This window comes from Thunnus maccoyii, chromosome 20 (genome assembly GCF_910596095.1).
Source record: "Thunnus maccoyii chromosome 20, fThuMac1.1, whole genome shotgun sequence".
Classification (NCBI taxonomy): Eukaryota; Metazoa; Chordata; class Actinopteri; order Scombriformes; family Scombridae; genus Thunnus; species Thunnus maccoyii.
The window spans coordinates 83,061-103,518 of record NC_056552.1 but is presented as its reverse complement, the minus strand read 5'-3'; the positions used below and the strand labels follow the sequence as shown (position 1 = coordinate 103,518).

The 20,458-nt window shown below is 43.0% G+C and overlaps 2 protein-coding genes across 2 annotated transcripts; both read right to left on the bottom strand.

Annotated features, from left to right (window-relative positions):
• Nucleotides 1–3,044: 3,044 nt before the first annotated feature.
• Nucleotides 3,045–6,672, bottom strand: LOC121886595 (leukocyte cell-derived chemotaxin-2-like). The gene is made up of 5 exons (XM_042396701.1): nt 6,071–6,672; nt 4,116–4,345; nt 3,866–3,977; nt 3,577–3,728; nt 3,045–3,353 (listed from the first exon to the last, which is right to left on the bottom strand). Exons 2-5 carry the CDS (start codon nt 4,294–4,296, stop codon nt 3,139–3,141), a joined length of 660 nt encoding a protein of 219 aa, XP_042252635.1. The 5' UTR covers nt 4,297–4,345; nt 6,071–6,672; the 3' UTR covers nt 3,045–3,138.
• Nucleotides 6,673–8,988: 2,316 nt separating this feature from the next.
• bbs1 (Bardet-Biedl syndrome 1) lies at nt 8,989–20,342 on the bottom strand. Its single transcript, XM_042396700.1, has 7 exons — nt 19,698–20,342; nt 14,666–15,051; nt 13,762–13,944; nt 13,408–13,539; nt 11,393–11,499; nt 10,386–10,506; nt 8,989–10,012 (listed from the first exon to the last, which is right to left on the bottom strand). Exons 2-7 carry the CDS (start codon nt 15,038–15,040, stop codon nt 9,182–9,184), a joined length of 1,749 nt encoding a protein of 582 aa, XP_042252634.1. The 5' UTR covers nt 15,041–15,051; nt 19,698–20,342; the 3' UTR covers nt 8,989–9,181.
• Between the last annotated feature and the right edge of the window lie 116 nt (nt 20,343–20,458).

Sequence of the window (20,458 nt, the reverse complement as noted above, 5' to 3'; positions counted from 1 at the left end):
TCTTCTTCTTCTTCTTGTTCCGGTTTTTCCGGTACTTGTATCCGCTAAGTTGCATTACCGCCTCCCTCTGGATTTAATCATCCCCTGTTGTCCAAATCTTTTACAGTCTTGTAATTAGTGAAATTACTCTCCACCGTCTCTGTAATATTTCTGAACTAGATGTGCAGTTTTATTCCTGTGTTTAATATTCAGTACATTCATGTCCACACAAGCATCCAGACTGGTCTCACAGGCCACAACACAGTTGGACACAATTCACTTTCATGAACTTGCATTTGTTCTGATATGTCCTTACCTTCCCATCCAAAACTTGTTTTTTACACTTTTCCCTCTCCCAGCAACCCTCCAACCCTCTCCTGGTTGGATGAGTATCTTGGATTTATCCAGTAGTTGGCCATCAGAGTCATAGTGGCATTTATCCCGCCTCAACTTGACAACACACTGGTGCCGTTTTCACTGCCCTTAAGCAAATCCTCAGAGTTAGAGCCTGAATAACATCAGTGTTTCGCCGATATTCATTCAGCAGCTGCACATCATCACCACAGAATTATGAACACCGCTGCTAAAATTTCACACTGTCATTAATATCAACGGGTTACTAATGATTTTCACTGGCACACTGTGCGAGTGCGATAACACCCAACGTTATTCTGGAATTGTTCTGATTCATCCTCCTCCTCCTCATTCTTCAAAGGATGTCTACATGAAAGGTGCTGTTATAAGCAGCAGCTGCTTTAAGGATCAGTGCATAATGTGTGTACATAGCGAGTACAGCATAGTATAGTGTGTGGTTGAGCCAAGCGGCAACCTCCGGGGCTGAAAAATGAAGCCAATGTGGAGGTGCCAAAAACTGCAGTTCCTTGAACGACCACTTGAGGCTCCAAAAGCGAGTCAACCCCCATAGACCCCCATGTTGAAATGCCCAACTTTACAGCAGAAATAAACATGTTTACAGCCTGGTACAAAAAATGGATTTGGTCTCTATAACAAATTTCCTCTTTCATGACAACTGTTCGAGGGGTGAATTTTTTATAACTCACCCGTTTAAATTTTATCAAGCCATAAAGTTCTGCATAGTGAAGGACATGGCTGCTTTGAGTGACAGGTCCGCCAGCCGCTAGGTGGCTTGTTTCAGCCGTTCAGCCCCGCCTCTTTGCCCATTTTTGATTGGCTGGGAGTTAGGCAGCGTCACGCACTGCCAAGATGGCGACGGCCGGAGCGGCTCACTTTGAGCTTCAGAAACCAACAGGTGACGTCACGGTAACTACGTCCATATTTTTATACAGTCTATGGGTTGAGCCAATATCAATATCAATTGCAGGATGTAATAATGTTGAAAGAAAAACAGTTTAAGAAAGAAAAACAGTTTAAGGAGGAAAGAGAAACACATAGAAGCAGCCCAGGAGTCAGTTAATAGAGAGACATGAACACATTCAAAGCAGGAAAACTGGTGAGGAAATTACAGCTGTATCTAGATGAATTACTGTTCTGGTAAATAGTTTTAAAGACACAACCTGTTATTCAAATGTGAAGACATCCCACTAACAAAAGTCAAAGACTGAAACCTGCTATAAAACGACATTTCATTCGGGCTGAATGCAATGATTGGACGGGATTATTACAGGCCTGCAACCGTCACACATACTGGATTTTCATTTGATTTATTCTGCTAATGTACAGAGAATTTCAACAAATATAACAAAAATGCTTCTAAAATACATTAGATACCCTAGCTTCAAGGTAATATTGTTTTTAAGTCAGACTGTATTGGCAGCATTACATATTGTATGTTGTGATATAACAAATTAGTGGGCAGATTTACTTCCTGGTTAGTGCAGCACCCATGAAAATAGTGAAGAACACTGATGTACATATTTGGCTGTGTGTGTGTGTGTGTGTGTGTGTGTGTGTGTGTGTGTGTGTGTGTGTAAACCCTTGTTATTGCCTTTTAACTTATGAACTTAAACGTTGTAGTTTTGATATCGGAAACAACACGTTTGACTTTCACTAGTGAATGAACCTGTGTGTCCTTTACTGGATTAGTGTTTGTCTACTATTGAGGTGCAGTCAGGCTTCATCCTTGAATGTGAGACCTAAACTCCCGCCTGTTTAAACTGCATAATGTTTTAAACTCTGATGGTCAATTGAGTCCAAATATGTGCTTGTGATTAAGTGTGTGTGCGTGTGCACGTACACATGATCAAGCCCATGGCATCAAAATCTCACTCCAGCCAGGTACCCAAAGTTACATTACAGATGAGTTTCTGCTGTTTGCTGCCTGAAGCTTCAGTTTAAACCTTTTCTATCAGTTTATCTTAAATCCTCCTGTTATTGTTTTTGATATTGTTGTATTTTATTTTCTGTTTGAATTGATTCGACCCTGATAAGATTTTAATATGAGCTGTTTTTATGATTGCTGTGTATTCGTATTGTTTGAAGAAAAGGTCAGTTTATATCAAAGCAAAGAAGAAAATGAAGATGCACTTTAACTGTCAACGTGATGCATCCTTTAGTTTGTTTACAGGGTAAAAAAAGGAGGTTTCAGGGTTTTTACATCATGCTCTCTTGAACTTCTCATAAATAAAGACAATAAGCTGAGGAGAAAACAATGTGCAGCCATTATTTAATTAAATACTGAGTCCAAATGGCCCCTGAGAGGCCCTACAGTATATATGCTGTATCTCAGTTGTTGGATGAAACCAGCAGCAGGTTGTTGATCCTGTCTGAACTGCAGTTTATTATCTCAGTCATCATCTGATGCTCAAAGAAAATAAATCACTTGAATAAACTCTGAAACACAGAGTCTTATCAGATCAGCTTATTAAAGGTATAACTTCTCTCAGAGAGAGGTTTGGCTCAGCTCCGGTCCGAGTCCCAAACTTAAATTCACACAAAATAAATCAGACTAGATGTGGATGTTTTCTGTCTGCTTAGTGTTGCAGCTGCTCTCCTGTACAGAAGCCTCTAATGAAGATGAAGAGCAGCATATCAGAGACTGATGTGAGAAATGATTTGGGTTCAGCCAATAAATGACATATGAGAACTTTAAAGATGGTCAATATTTTTTATTGAAAACAGCCCGTTTCACTTGAATGGCTGAAACACACTGATCAACTGTTGAGTTTCTTATACTTGACTTCAGTCTCGAGAACTGCAGAAAGCTCGGTTGGCCGCCGTGTCCTGAGTGTTGATTACATGCATGGGATCAGTTTTGGGATCCTTCTCCAGGTGAACATGTGAGGTGATTCCACTGTAAACGCTCTGCATGGACAACATGGTGCCGATAAGGTCTCCCTTCCTCACCGTCCCCGAGAACTTTGTTGGACGAATATACCACAGTTTGAAGCGCATGCCTGCAAGAGAGACCAAACCATTTCACAGAGGAAAAATAAATATAAAAACAACTTGACAATGAAGGATTTTTAAGATGAGAAATTACATTTAGCTTTAATGATAAAATGTGTGCATGAGGGGGAAGCGACTGGTGTTTTATTTTCATCCCTCTGCCACCCACAAGAGAAGCTGTTCTGAAACTGTGTATAAGATTTGTTTTTAATGTGCTGAAACGTGACAGACCTTCAGCGGTGAAGGCGATACCGTTGTTGATGGCCGTTTTGGTGCCGTATCTATAAGGTATAGACTGACGGGTGATGGTCATATCCAGCGGAGCGTAGACCTTTGAACCATCCTCACATTTAATATCGACTCCACCGTGCTTTCTGCTCCCTCTAAACAAACAGTTCTGTCAATGGTTTACATCCAACAACAAGCATCTTGAACTTTTTATTGAAACTGTTTAATAAAACAGTTTTAGCTTTATACCCCTCAGTCAGTAATATACCAAAGACAACCATCAGGAAATTACCTTGAAGCTCCAAACCTCCCTTCTCCAAAGATATCTGAGCCTCGGATTGCGTTTGTAGGATTACTGCAGCATAGCGGTCCGAACTGATAACCGGCGCTGGATGAAATTACAGCTGGAACACGAAAGAAACAGTTTAAAAAGTCAGTGGTGGTGCTGACAGTAATGTTTTAATGTTGTGACTGTTTACCCTCCAACACTGTGAGCGAGTCGTACAGTTTATCAGATCAGAGGTAAAAGCTGCTGTTCTTACCAGCCAACACCGCTGAGATCAGGAAAACCACCGCCTGCATGTTTGCTTCCAGCAGTCGATCTGTGTGTCCAGTGAGCTGATGATCTGTCTCTTTGCACTGCTCTCGTATCAGCGCTCTGCACTTTATAGCCTGTAGCTCTGCTGCTAGCAGCCAAGCGTAAATGCCGTTTTTGCTCAACATTGGACTTTAATGTTGATTTTGGCTTCAATTAATTGGAGCAGTGCTGCAGCTGGAAACAAACAGGAGATTCCAAAGTATCATTAATGTTGTTGATGTGTGCTATATGTTGTAAATATTGCTGTTGCTACTTCACCTGAAGGCACAGGTAGGTAATCACATCAGTTATGTAGCTTACAAATTAAGAACCGAGGAAGTCAGTTTTTCCACCATGTGGGTGTTTTGGCCGGGTCGTGTTAGCGTTTTGTTTCGTACGTGCACCTGGCTGTTGTAGGTGTTTAAAAGCTACGCATAAATAAAGTGTTAAGTGTAAACACATGGCAGACTTCTTTTTGCACCAAGAAGCGTTGGAGATGCCTTCAAATTCCCTCCAGTGGCCGTTTGTGTTTGATTATCACTATAATTGATATTTGATTTGGGAGACCTGTGAACAGTGAATTGCACCCAAAGAATAAACAAGCTTCTCTGCAGATTTCCCAGATTCCTCGCCTGAGATATGATATGCTGGGATAATGTTTATGTAACCAGGACTCTTAGGAAAGCACCCACGACTATAAGAACCTGACAACACTACTCTGGGAATTTCACCCAGAGAATAAACAGATACACAAGCTCTTTGATAAAGAAAAGGAGCAGAGATGCGAGTTTCATGTTTCAAAAACAATTTTAGATTAAAAGAGACGAGAGTTGTTTTGGTTAGTAAAAGCTGCAATAAAGGGCAGGTTTCATTACTTATCATTACAGTAAGTCATTACTTATCATTGTAGTAAGTCATTACTTATCATTGTAGTAAGTCATTACTTATCATTGTAGTAAGTCATTACTTATCATTGTAGTAAGTCATTACTTATCATTGTAGGCATTTGAGGTCTTTTGTTAAACCCACTGGAGACATGACAGCAAGTATCAGCTGACAGAGAGTGTGTATGTCGTCTGAATTCTGGATCAATGGTTTAAAGTGAACAGTGTTTTTTATGTAAGCTGAACATTGGATGTAAAACTAGATGTATGAGATGAATTACAAAACCAGGGAAGGGTCATGTAAATGACCAGATACGGAAATAAAACCATTCATTCATTCATACATTCATATGGTTATTATTTCTATAACTGACAGTAATGATTTAGGGATGTTGACAATGTTTTGTTTACTTGGTTTCTATGGTAACGCATCTGCATCATGACGGATTAATGTGTATAAGGAAACTGGAAACAGTGTCAGACACTAATGAAGACAAGTCGAAAACTTTTAGTGAATAAAACACGGTGTGCTGCTCCTCAAGTCCAGTTCACGTGTGACACTATTGTCCGTCAGTCGACCCAACATGTGACGTTTTATTTCAATCACACAAGATAAAAATCCTGTGAAAGCACATCAATGTTCGATTCCCTGGAGTTACAGCTGCTCTCATGAGCAGGCTTAAACCAGACAAGTTCTTTGTTTACATTTTATATCATAGTGACATCTTACTTACTAACTTTACGTTTAAATCATCTCACTTGACTTGTAATGGCTTCACATTCAGAGTCAGTAATAATAAAACGCTTGTTACATAACATGTTTGTTTTTAACCTTCAGTCTCACAACATGAACCCAGCTGCAGTGTTTGTTCAGCAATTCCAACAACAGTGGACTTTAATCTTTATTTTGTTTTTATTAGCTAGAATAAGTCTGTTTTCTTTGTATGATCAGATATTGAGGGTTTCTGTCTGTCAGCAGGAATATGACGAGGAGCTCTTCTATTGGTTTTCTTACAGTAGTGATATTATTGAGCACCTGTAATTGTCCCCTGATATGGCTGACTGAATGCAGGCATCCTTCAGGTTTCAGTCCTGGTGGATTTGGTGACACCCATGGTTACCGTGGTAACAGCAGGTGTGGTTTAAGAGCCTGATCAGGATTTAAAACAGAAACATCTTCTGGCAAATTGAGTTTACTCCAATTTGATCACTCGCAGGGGAAAGAAAATCCACACAGATCTTTTCTGGTAGAGTTTAACTTGGCCTGGCTAGCATGTTAGCGGTTAGCATGTTAGCTCACCAGCTACATCACCTGCCCCACCGATTTCACACAGATGTCATCTCGTCACACAGTGAAATAAAAACACATTTTCCCAGTTTTGACTCTCTTTTCTTTCCCTGTAAAACATATTCATAAGTTTGATAACTCATCTTGGTCCTCACCACAAGTTCCTTCTAACAAAAAAGGTAAAAGAAGTTTAATTTATCCAGTGAAACATTTCTTACAGAAGTTTAAGAGTGACATGGATGTAAACTGCTCTTTCTGTGAATTACACCCTGAAAATTGCTCCCATTTATTTTGGTCTCCTGAATTTACATATGAACTGTTGGAAGTTAATAATTTTATAGTTGACAACATTTTTTTTATTATATTTGGTTGCTATGATTATAATGCATTTTTTATTATTAATCTAATTTTTTGTTTTGCCAAATTCCACATTCACAAAATTTACAAACAAAAAAACTCTATTCTTTGTATTCATGAAGGATTTCTTCCTCACAAAACAAAAAAGCAGTCAAAACAATGAATGTATGCAATACTTTTAAAGTTTAAAGTGAAGTTATTGTCATAAAATCACATATTTATTCTTATTTCTATCTGTTATTTATTTTACGTTTGTTTTGTTTTGTTTCTGTTTGACACTGCTTTTCCTTTTGTTTTCTTCTGGGACCGTGTGTATGCTGACAGTTTGAATAAATAAATGAATAAATAAATAAAGAGCCCTCATGCACCTGATGATCTGACGTCGGTACAGATTTAGCCTCAACTCACTGGCACTGTTGCCATAGAAACTAATCATTCAAGCAGCAGCTGTTTACCTTCTTCTTCTTCTTCTACTGTTGTTTATTAGTAATTGGTGCATTACTGCCACCTTCTGGACTGGCGTGTGGATCAGAAGCTGTTTACCTGTCCTGTCCTCACCTGTATGTGACCTCTGACCTCCTACCAGAGACCTGCAGCTGCCTGCAGGGTCGCATTTTCATGGTAACACTTAATTTTATTAAGTCTGAAAATGTATTAATAATTTCCACATGACTCCCGAGTACTTTCCTGTAAAGAAAGAAAGTAATTTATATTAATTACAGGAAACAAGAAGACAGTTCAATTAATACACTAATTAAAGAAATCAAATTAATTTCTGTTGTTTGTTCAGCTGGAGATGCAACAATGTGAAGAGAATAACAAATGATAAAGTCATAATTATTAGAAATGTTCTCATCCAGTTTCTTACAATCTAATAATGTCTAATCATTTGGATGTATTATCTAATAATTATGAGAAACATCCTGTTTATTTCAACAAGTGGAAGCATTATGAGTTCCTTCAGTGAATCATGACGTCTGTACCAGCATGTTTTATTATTATTCACTGTTTTATTTCTTTTCACACATTTCAAAACAGACAATATTCAGGAAACATTTGTCTTATTAATGTTTTTAATGAGCGTTAATGAGAGCTTCACCCATGAACTCTAACAACATCACACAGGAAGGGTTCAGGTAAGATCTGAAACGGTTAATAATACATAAAGAAAGGTTATAAATTCGTAACATTTTATAATATTTGTTCTTGTTCTGTGAAGAATTAAAACATTCATGTAGACTTTGAACTGATACATCAGCAGCTCATTAATCTGAATTTTATGACATTTATTCTAATGCAGCTGTTCATCAGACAGAGCTCTGACTTCCTATAAACAAACAAACAAACAGGAGTAAACAAGCTGTCACGACTGATTAGACTTTACTGAACATGAAGTTGTTATTGATCTCCTAGAGTTACAAAGATGATCAGATTGATCAGTGTGATGAGTGCAGGTGTCATAACAAACAGAAACAGGTTGTGTAATATTCCAGCAGAGTTACTGTGAGCTCATACACAAATACAGATGTTACTTCACTCACAGATCAGCTGATTGAACCCTGGTTTATCACAGATCTGCTCCGAACCACCAGAGTCTGTGATCCTCCTTCTCCTGGTTTCTTCCACGCCAGAGTCTGACTGACAGCTGTCACATGGCCCAAATAAACCGGATCAATCAGGTTCTAGGTGAAAGCAGCCAAAACCTCTTCAGGCCGGTGTAGATCAGTCTGGTTCAGTCAGACTCTTGTTGGTTCGATTGTAGTGGAACACTTGCAGAAGTCTGTTGTTTTCTTGATATTTGAGCAGATCAGAGCTTCTTCCTGTGTTCACACCCCAAACACATCTGACCAATGAGAAGAGAGCACATTCTCACCTGGCTGTCAGTGACGCGTTTTTTTTTGGTTTGCTGGATTTTTCTCTGTGTGAAAAGAAACTGAGTTTAAACCTGATCCACCGGTTCAGAGCAGAACAAACAGTGTATCAGAGAGCTCCTGGTTCTGGAGCCGGTCAGCTCAGACCTGCAGCCGTGTAGTCGGTCAGATGGAGGATGGATCACGTTCCACTTTGACCACTTCTTCTAAAGGGTCTAAGCGGTTCTTTTGGTCCGATTGCTGAGTTCTGATCTGCACAAACGAACTGAACCAAGGAGGAAAACCAAGCAGAGTCAGATTCAACCAGACCTGGCGCTCAGCTGTCAGACATCCCAGAATCCTCTGTGATTAATGTCCTGACCTCTTGGCCCCATAAAGACATTCATGTTCCACAGAATCTAACAGCTGGTTTCGGAGATATTTTAAGTGATGTCTCACTTTAAGAAATATCAACATGTTTTTTATTACTGAACAAAAGAAGCAACAGTTGTTTAAACACAAGCAGAAACACAAGAGCTTTGTCTAAATAAAACTGCCTAAAACTGACAACGTGACGTTTTAAATGAGGAACATGTTTGTTGCTCCTGACGTCCAGCTGAAGGGACATTTGTGAGTCTGAACCCCGGCGCTCTCAGTTGAGTGTGACCCCCTCGCTGACAGGCATGTTGATGTGAGCCGTCAACAGCGGTATGCTGCGGCCTTCGTGCAGGACGAACACCTTGATGATGTCAGAGATGCCCTTGTCACTGGTGCACTCCACGAAGGTCTCAACGGGGTAGATAAGTCCGGGCACCAGCAGTGGGATCCTCATGTAGGGGTTCCTCATCCGGTACAGGCTCTCGTCGTACAGGAAGCTGATGGCCAGGTTCATGACGGGCCGACACGCTGCTGTGTTCTGCACGTTCAGGGTGAGTTTGAAGGACGGGCCCAGACCCTGGACCACGGCATTCATTTTGAGTGGCTCGGTGAGGCTGGAGGACATAGGGGTCAGGCTGGACTCCAAGGCCTTCACGTAGGCCTTGGCAGCGGCCAGACGCAGGCGGCTCAGGTCCATCTGGAAAGCGCGGTGCATGGCCACGCCGTAGTCGCGCTCCCGCAGCGTCTGGTCCACATACAGCTTGGTCTTCTTGGGCACGTTGAGGCGGATGCTCTGGGCTGGCGGTGGGCCGGGGGCACCATCCCGGTCCTCGAATGCTGCTGTCCTCTTCAGGATCTTCACCATAAGGCCGCCCCCCTTGGTGGTCATAATGAGGGTCCCATCCTCACGCCCGTACCGGCCAAAGCAGATGCTGCTGACAGCGTCTGGTGTCTTGATGGTGCTCAGCAGGTTTTTGTCCCGATACAGATGGACCTCACAGTTGGCCAGACCCACCAGAACCGCTTGGAAGCCCCTCGTGGGCAGGTCCATGGATGCCATGGTGGTGACAGGAGCCGGGAGGACCACCGACCACAGCTTCTTCCCCTGAAACACAGATCAGATACAGCTGTTTGCAGCAGGTTCCTCTGAAACACAACAGACACCTCAGGTTTCTTCTTCTGCTGATTCAGGCTGTGGGTGGAGCTAACTTTGCTCTCAGCTGTGTTACTGACGGGGACTCAGATTAAACGATATGTATCAGGACAAACTGCTGAACCCTCTCCAGCTTTAAACTGGATTTTACAGGAATCATTTCAGACATTTGTCTCTGAGTCTGACTGACAGTAGACGCAGAAAGTATCCACCTGGGACGGACAACATGGCTGACTGCACAAATGTCTACATCTGGGTAAACTTAGTCGTCAGTGTGTTGACATGTGTGAGTCTGCAGCTCGCTCAGCATGACTTCCTGTTTTACCTTCTGGGTGAAGCCCTGCAGGCTCTCGTCGGTGCAGCCCACCACCACGTTCTTCCCGACTCTCACCAGGCCCACCGGGTGAGACGACAGCTCGATGCAGTACTTCGGTTTGTCCGACTCCCTAAAGAGCAGCAACACGTCAGATTCCTCAGACGGATCATATTGTTCCATCTTTTATATCCATCTACAGTATATGGGATCAAATCAGGGTCAAATGGATCAATACATTTCTTAGAGACACAATGTTTTGGTTATGGACCATCATCAACTGTTTTCCCTCATGACTGCACTGTCCTTTGCACCAGATGTGCATCAGGTAAACATTCTTTTAAGATGATGATCAGAAGTTACACAGAGACTCCTGAAGAGCAGAAATGCTGCCAGAAGTTAAAATTCATACTGACCATCCACCGGCACTATGGAGCAAAGTCTTTATGATGTGCTTTGAATCAGAGTTTTTGTGTAACCTCACTGTCGATATCACCGGTGACTTTATTACACATCCTCAAGTCTCCTCTGCACATTTAAAAACATGAATTTCACCTGCAGAGTTTTTTTTTCAGTTTTTCAAATTATAACATACAACGACAGCAACACAGAAGCAGTATTTCTGAACATCATTTCACAAAATACTGAATCTGATGGAGCCAAATGTGATTCCATACATATCCTTGTTATGATCTTTTAGTGCAGTGATGCCTCCTTCTGTCTCTCTGTAGGATACTGGCGCTCATTTAGAAATCATTTTTATACAAAAGAAACCAAATGACTTGACCTGACTTTTGTTCTAGTTGTCTCAAATGAAAGTTCATGATCTTCCAAAGGATGAACCCCCTTCAGGACAAACATCAGTGTAATATCAGTCTGTGTTTAACCCACAGGATCAGGAAACAGACCAGAACTCATCACAGACATGATGCTGTTTTGTCTGTAAGGATTGCTGAAAGGCATTCTGGGAAATGTAGGCCTGACGGTGAGGACAGGTGTCAGTCAGGTGTGTGTCTCACCTGCGCAGGATGTAGATGTTGCCATTGCGACACGCCACTGTGATGCGAAACTCCACATCGAACTGACCCGTCACGTCCATCATGGTGGGGGCGTCAGGCAGCGACATCTTCAACAGGCACAGACATGTTAGGACACCCAACTTACTGAGGCTTTCAGCCACATCTCATGGCCCTCCTCAGTGGATGTGGTTTGCTCATTTGTCATAGCGGGGTGTATGGGGCCCTGGATAGAAATAGTACCTTTGTTGACCGGCAGCCGCACCCCACTTGGTAGGGTGGACAGGCATCACTGGTTCTCATCCATCCCCTAAATCTCTCATGTGTTGGCTCCGAGGGCCACATCCCGGTACACCGCTTCAGCTGGTGGACTAAACCACGTGAGGGGGCTGGTGTTTACACCACACCACCTGCACCACCTGAGCGGTATCGGACAGCCAATAGCTAGGGTGGAGGAGGTCCACTGGCTGGATGGGGTAGGCCATGCAGGATGGCTCCACTGCCTTGTGGATATCTTTGAGAGAAGGAAAGGCTAAGGGTGTAAACCTAGACAGAAAATCCGGAGTGGAGCCCCTAAGGCGACGGGAAGCCATCGCTGACTTCCTGTTGGCCGCTCCTGCAGCTGAGCTGATGCCAAATGTTTCGCCCGTGCTTTCCTTCATAATGTCATAGAGATGGTTTAGTTTCTTATAATGTGACGTAAACATGCAGCCTCGACCATATGATGAATATTAACTGTTATAACATGAGAGAAAAGTTCATACTCGGGTTGCTTGACAACAACTAAACCGTTTCCATGACAACTGAGCAACACAATCTGCTGAGGGAAGCCATGAGATGTGGCTGAAAGTCCCGGAAACAAGAGGTGGACCTTACATTGTTTCCTGAAGAGTCAGAACATGTTTTTAGTTGTTTATGTCCGAAATGATTTTACATGTAACTTCATTACGTTAATATTTGTATTAACACATTAGAGCTTTGTCGATTGGTCAGTTCATCTATTGATTGACTTATAGAAAATTAATTGATAACAATTCTGATAATTAATTAATAATTTGTCATTTTTTTAAAGCAAAATGGACAAAATTTTGTTTCTCTGTGATCCATGACAGAGTACCGGTACGATACAGAGCAGCACCTGCTGTACCCGTACGATACAGAGCAGCACCTGCTGTACCGGTACGATACAGAGCAGCACTGTACCGGTACGATACAGAGCAGCACCTGCTGTACCGGTACGATACAGAGCAGCACCTGCTGTACCGGTACGATACAGAGCAGCACTGTACCGGTACGATACAGAGCAGCACCTGCTGTACCGGTACAATACAGAGCAGCACCTGCTGTACCGGTACGATACAGAGCAGCACCTGCTGTACCGGTACAATACAGAGCAGCACCTGCTGTACCGGTACGATACAGAGCAGCACCTGCTGTACCGGTACGATACAGAGCAGCACTGTACCGGTACGATACAGAGCAGCACCTGCTGTACCGGTACGATACAGAGCAGCACCTGCTGTACCGGTACGATACAGAGCAGCACCTGCTGTACCGGTACGATACAGAGCAGCACCTGCTGTACCGGTACGATACAGAGCAGCACTGTACCGGTACGATACAGAGCAGCACCTGCTGTACCGGTACAATACAGAGCAGCACCTGCTGTACCGGTACGATACAGAGCAGCACCTGCTGTACCGGTACAATACAGAGCAGCACCTGCTGTACCGGTACGATACAGAGCAGCACCTGCTGTACCGGTACGATACAGAGCAGCACCTGCTGTACCGGTACGATACAGAGCAGCACCTGCTGTACCGGTACGATACAGAGCAGCACTGTACCGGTACGATACAGAGCAGCACCTGCTGTACCGGTACGATACAGAGCAGCACCTGCTGTACCGGTACGATACAGAGCAGCACTGTACCGGTACGATACAGAGCAGCACCTGCTGTACCGGTACGATACAGAGCAGCACCTGCTGTACCGGTACGATACAGAGCAACGCCTACCTTGGAGAGGATGATGAAAGCTTCAGGGTCGAGGATGTAAACGTCGTTGCTCTCTGTGCCGATCACAAGACAGCTGACGCCGTCCTCGTCCGCCGTGCTCTTCTTCAGAGTCCCGATGCAGGTGATGACTGTCTGAAACACAGAGCTGCAGGTGAGGAAGCTCTCACTTTATGTTTCCATGGAAACCATCATCCAGAGTCTGATGCTGTCTGATCAACACTGAGAGTCGGCTGGACTGATTCTGAATGTTATCAGTCTCTTCAGCTGCGTACCTGCCGTCTGATTGGCTGCTGTTTGTGTGTGTGAGGCGTACCTGCCGTCTGATTGGCTGCTGTTTGTGTGTGTGAGGCGTACCTGCCGTCTGATTGGCTGCTGTTTGTGCAGCTGGACGAACTCGTCCGTGTCATTGACGTCCAGAGCGAGGAACCGGAGTGAGCGGACGGACAGCGGGACTTCAGCCTTCTTCCTGATGCTCTCCAGCATTTCCTTCAGGGTCACTGGGTCGATATGCCCCTCCCTCACCTGTTGCCACACGTCCTAACCAATCACAGCGCAGCACACGTCACCGGTATAGTAAGCTTATTAAAGGGTTATTCCTCCCATTTACATATAAACATCACATTTATCAGACATGCTGATATCCGACTGATCACATGACTAATCACATAAAGGAATAGTCAATCAGAGATATGGATTGATCCTACATCTGACATATTGTAGATTTTTTGAAAATAATTAAGTATATAAAATTAATTAGTTTATCTGTCACAAATATATTCTGTAAATAATGTCAGTGAAATGCTTTCTGTTCTGCTCGGCTACACAGGATAATAATAATATATACAATGAACCAATGAATATGTACAAATAATATATCAATATATAAATATGGATGAAATAACAGGAAAACGTCTGAAATGTAAACTGTTGGGAGCTGCGTCAGATATCAATTCTTGCTGTTTGTTTTCTAAATAAAAAATAACAATAAAATAATAAAACAATAAATTTGTTCCACACTTTCATCATAGAGAAAGTCAAAGTGCTGCTGTGTTAATAACATAGAACACAACATAAAGAGAACAATAAGAGTTAAGATGAAAAAGACTTCCTGGTTTTTAGGCTTTTATTAAAAAGAGACTTGGAACAAAAAACAGTAAAAAGACTGTTTTTAATGCTCATGCTTCAGTAAAGTATTATTGATCCTGAAAACACGGAGTCACACACACACACACACACACACACACACACACACACTCACCTGCTCCAGCGTGTTGACCTCTGACCCTGGCAGGGTGAACTTGAAGTATGGCCGCAGGTTCTTGTAGACGTAGACGCAGGGTCCAGACGCCACAGCGACGGCCGGGATACGCGGCTCGTGCAGGTCCATGAAGAAGGCGACGAGGCCGGCGGGCAGGTCGAGCAGCGTGCTCTCACTCAGCAGCGCCGTGCCACGGTAAACCTTCAGCTTCATGCCCGCCAGGCCGCCCAGGTCTCCCACCACAAGCCGGCTCTCGCCGTCCCCACTCAGGTCAGCCAGTGCCACGCAGGATGAGAAGGTGTTCAGGCACGCCACCGGGTCGTAGTGAGCGTCCAGCCACTTCCCTCCATCTGCACACGCCTCCGACATGGACATGATGTCACTACCTGTACACGTGAGTCAACATCACGTTACCATGAGCTGGAACCATTCAGCCAACCCTGTCTGTTCTGTATACACAACGTGTCTGTTCTGTCTGTTCTGTACACACAAGACGTCTGTTATGTCTGTTCTGTACACACAAGACGTCTGTTCTGTCTGTTCTGTATACACAACGTGTCTGTTCTGTCTGTTCTGTACACACAAGACGTCTGTTATGTCTGTTCTGTACACACAAGACGTCTGTTCTGTCTGTTCTGTACACACAAGACGTCTGTTATGTCTGTTCTGTACACACAAGACGTCTGTTCTGTCTGTTCTGTACACACAAGACGTCTGTTCTGTCTGTTCTGTACACACAACATGTCTGTTCTGTCTGTTCTGTGCACACAAGACGTCTGTTCTGTCTGTTCTGTACACACAACACGTCTGTTCTGTACACACGTCTGTTCTGTACACACAAGACGTCTGTTCTGTCTGTTCTGTACACACAAGACGTCTGTTCTATCTGTTCTGTACACACAACGTGTCTGTTCTGTCTGTTCTGTACACACAACGTGTATGTTCTGTACACACAAGACGTCTGTTCTGTACACACAACGTGTCTGTTCTGTCTGTTCTGTACACACAACGTGTCTGTTCTGTCTGTTCTGTACACACAACGTGTCTGTTCTGTACACACAACATGTCTGTTCTGTCTGTTCTGTGCACACAAGACGTCTGTTCTGTCTGTTCTGTACACACAACACGTCTGTTCTGTACACACGTCTGTTCTGTACACACAAGACGTCTGTTCTGTCTGTTCTGTACACACAAGACGTCTGTTCTGTCTGTTCTGTACACACAACGTGTCTGTTCTGTCTGTTCTGTACACACAACGTGTATGTTCTGTACACACAAGACGTCTGTTCTGTACACACAACGTGTCTGTTCTGTCTGTTCTGTACACACAACGTGTCTGTTCTGTCTGTTCTGTACACACAACGTGTCTGTTCTGTACACACAACGTGTCTGTTCTGTCTGTTCTGTACACACAACGTGTCTGTTCTGTACACACAAGACGTCTGTTCTGTCTGTTCTGTACACACAAGACGTCTGTTCTGTCTGTTCTGTACACACAACGTGTCTGTTCTGTCTGTTCTGTACACACAACGTGTATGTTCTGTACACACAAGACGTCTGTTCTGTACACACAACGTGTCTGTTCTGTCTGTTCTGTACACACAACGTGTCTGTTCTGTCTGTTCTGTACACACAACGTGTCTGTTCTGTACACACAAGATGTCTGTTCTGTCTGTTCTGTACACACAAGATGTCTGTTCTGTCTGTTCTATACACACAAGATGTCTGTTCTGTACACACAACGTGTCTGTTCTGTCTGTTCTGTACACACAACGTGTCTGTTCTGTCTGTTCTGTACACACAACGTGTCTGTTCTGTACACACAAGACGTCTGTTCTGTCTGTTCTGTACACACAAGACGTCTGTTCTGTCTGTTCTGTACACACAACGTGTCTGTTCTGTCTGTTCTGTACACACAACGTGTATGTTCTGTACACACAAGACGTCTGTTCTGTACACACAACGTGTCTGTTCTGTCTGTTCTGTACACACAACGTGTCTGTTCTGTCTGTTCTGTACACACAACGTGTCTGTTCTGTACACACAAGATGTCTGTTCTGTCTGTTCTGTACACACAAGATGTCTGTTCTGTCTGTTCTATACACACAAGATGTCTGTTCTGTACACACAACGTGTCTGTTCTGTCTGTTCTGTACACACAACGTGTCTGTTCTGTCTGTTCTGTACACACAACACGTCTGTTCTGTACACACAAGATGTCTGTTCTGTACACACAAGATGTCTGTTCTGTACACACAACGTGTCTGTTCTGTACACACAACGTGTCTGTTCTGTCTGTTCTGTACACACAAGATGTCTGTTCTGTACACACAAGATGTCTGTTCTGTCTGTTCTGTACACACAAGACGTCTGTTCTGTACACACAACATGTCTGTTCTGTCTGTTCTGTACACACAAGACGTCTGTTCTGTACACACAAGACGTCTGTTCTGTACACACAAGATGTCTGTTCTGTCTGTTCTGTACACACAAGACGTCTGTTCTATACACACAAGATGTCTGTTCTGTACACACAACGTGTCTGTTCTGTACACACAACATGTCTGTTCTGTCTGTTCTGTACACACAAGACGTCTGTTCTGTACACACAAGACGTCTGTTCTATACACACAAGATGTCTGTTCTGTACACACAACGTGTCTGTTCTGTACACACAACGTGTCTGTTCTGTCTGTTCTGTACACACAACGTGTCTGTTCTGTACACACAACGTGTCTGTTCTGTCTGTTCTGTACACACAAGACGTCTGTTCTGTACACACGACGTGTCTGTTCTGTCTGTTCTGTACACACAACATGTCTGTTATGTCTGTTCTGTACACACAAGACATCTGTTCTGTCTGTTCTGTACACACAACATGTCTGTTATGTCTGTTCTGTACACACAAGACGTCTGTTATGTCTGTTCTGTACACACAAGACGTCTGTTCTGTCTGTTCTGTACACACAACATGTCTGTTCTGTCTGTTCTGTACACACAACATGTCTGTTATGTCTGTTCTGTACACACAAGACGTCTGTTCTGTCTGTTCTGTACACACAACGTGTATGTTCTGTACACACAAGACGTCTGTTCTGTCTGTTCTGTACACACAACACGTCTGTTCTGTCTGTTCTGTACACACAAGACATCTGTTCTGTCTGTTCTGTACACACAACATGTCTGTTCTGTCTGTTCTGTACACACAAGACGTCTGTTATGTCTGTTCTGTACACACAAGACGTCTGTTCTGTACACACAACGTGTCTGTTCTGTCTGTTCTGTACACACAACATGTCTGTTATGTCTGTTCTGTACACACAAGACGTCTGTTCTGTCTGTTCTGTACACACAAGATGTCTGTTCTGTCTGTTCTGTACACACAACACGTCTGTTCTGACAGTTCTGTACACACAACGTGTCTGTTCTGTCTGTTCTGTACACACAACACGTCTGTTCTGTACACACAAGACGTCTGTTCTGTCTGTTCTGTACACACAACGTGTCTGTTCTGTCTGTTCTGTGCACACAACACGTCTGTTCTGTACACACAACATGTCGGTTCTGTACACACAACATGTCTGTTCTGTACACACAAGACGTCTGTTCTGTCTGTTCTGTACACACAAGACGTCTGTTCTGTCTGTTCTGTACACACAAGACGTCTGTTCTGTCTGTTCTGTACACACAAGATGTCTGTTCTGTCTGTTCTGTGCACACAACACGTCTGTTCTGTACACACAACATGTCGGTTCTGTACACACAACATGTCTGTTCTGTACACACAAGACGTCTGTTCTGTCTGTTCTGTACACACAAGACGTCTGTTCTGTCTGTTCTGTACACACAAGACGTCTGTTCTGTCTGTTCTGTACACACAAGATGTCTGTTCTGTCTGTTCTGTGCACACAACACGTCTGTTCTGTACACACAACATGTCTGTTCTGTACACACAAGACGTCTGTTCTGTCTGTTCTGTACACACAAGATGTCTGTTCTGTACACACAAGACGTCTGTTCTGTCTGTTCTGTACACACAAGATGTCTGTTCTGTCTGTTCTGTACACACAAGACGTCTGTTCTGTCTGTTCTGTACACACAACATGTCTGTTCTGTCTGTTCTGTGCACACAAGACGTCTGTTCTGTACACACAACATGTCTGTTCTGTACACACAAGACGTCTGTTCTGTCTGTTCTGTACACACAAGATGTCTGTTCTGTACACACAAGACGTCTGTTCTGTCTGTTCTGTACACACAAGATGTCTGTTCTGTCTGTTCTGTACACACAAGACGTCTGTTCTGTCTGTTCTGTACACACAACATGTCTGTTCTGTCTGTTCTGTGCACACAAGATGTCTGTTCTGACAGTTCTGTACACACAACATGTCTGTTCTTTACACACAACGTGTCTGTTCTGTACACACATGTCGGTTCTGTCTGTTCTGTACACGTCTGTTCTGTACATATCATGTCTTCACATGTCAGAAAATTCAACCAGCAATTATTTGATTGTCATGGAGTCCAGTCAGAGCTGCTGAATAATTGTTCTGCCAACTATTTTATTGATATATTGATTTGGTCATTTGGTCCATAAAGTGTCAGAAAATGGTGAAAAATGTGGATCAGTGTTTCACAAGATGACGTCCTCAAATGTCTTGTTTTGTCCACAAAGATATTCAGTTTACTGTCTTAGAGACTAAAGAAACCAGAAAATATTCATATTTAACAAACTGGAATCAGGGAATTTGGACTTTATTATTCAAAACATTAATCAATTATCAAAATGAATCAATTAATCATCAAAAATGATTACTTGAATAGTTGGCAACTAATCAGAGCTTATTAACTTATTAATATAATATTTCAGATCTTTATGTGTTTCTGGTGCTGGACCTTTAGAGAGAAATTAAATTATCTTTAACTGTTTGCCTCCTGTAATTATAACGATATTGATCAGGTTATATATGTATATAGTTCAGTAAAATGTTTGATCATTGATCGGTGCTGCTATCAGCAACTGATCACTCACCGTTGCCAAGGAAACCGTGTCGAGCGTCTCCTCGCGGCGTCTCTCCTGCTTTGTATCTGATGTGTTTTCAGTCCAACCGTCATAAAGGTTGAGTTAACGTTAGAGTTACAGCAGCAGTTGGAGTCGGTGGTCGGTAGTTCGTAACGTTAGTGGTAGTTAGAGTCGCATCTGACCAGGTGAAGCGTTAAAGTCGCAGCCAGCTGCTCCTTCTGAGGCACTAATCTGAAAATCCGCCGCAAATCCTGCTCCTTGTTGTCGTCACCGCAAAATCTGAGTCGCGCATGCGCGAACGGGTCCGCCATCTTGGACAGCTAGGTATGGCAACACCACTAGGACAAATCCACGAGTGTCACCCACAGATTTTACACGCATTTTTCACATCATGTGGATTAATTTAATTTTCAAATTATTTGGGAGAATGCGTAACTGATGACGTCTCGGTGGAAAAGGTGACGGTTTATTTTTATTCTTCGTTTGGCATAAAAAACAAGTTTCCCCAACGGTGATTCCCCTTAAAACCTTTAAAGAGTGGAAAAACATCTGAGGGAAGTTCTCTAACACGAACTGATGAGACGCTGAGATTCTTCATCGGCCACATCAGCATGGAGCACAGTTGCCATGGAGATGGTTCAGCTGTCATCACGTGACCTATTTTGTTTGTTTTTCCACATACTGAGATAAAAAATGTATTTATTTTATTTTCGGTGAACAACAACAACAACAACAACAACAATAATAATAATAACAATAATAATAATGAC

Bases quoted from the DNA above. Each gene is read 5' to 3' on its own strand.
- bbs1 (XM_042396700.1), bottom strand. From the start codon at position 15,040: ATGTCCATGTCGGAGGCGTGTGCAGATGGAGGGAAGTGGCTGGACGCT. The intron at 10,507-11,392 runs GTGAGACACACA...GCTGCTCTTTAG, and splicing joins AACATCTACATCCTGCGCAG to GGAGTCGGACAAACCGAAGT. The intron at 10,013-10,385 runs GTAAAACAGGAA...TCTGTGTTTCAG, and splicing joins TGCAGGGCTTCACCCAGAAG to GGGAAGAAGCTGTGGTCGGT.
- LOC121886595 (XM_042396701.1), bottom strand. From the start codon at position 4,296: ATGTTGAGCAAAAACGGCATTTACGCTTGGCTGCTAGCAGCAGAGCTA. The intron at 3,978-4,115 runs GTAAGAACAGCA...TTCGTGTTCCAG, and splicing joins GATCTCAGCGGTGTTGGCTG to CTGTAATTTCATCCAGCGCC. The intron at 3,354-3,576 runs GTCTGTCACGTT...TCTCTCTTGCAG, and splicing joins TATCGCCTTCACCGCTGAAG to GCATGCGCTTCAAACTGTGG.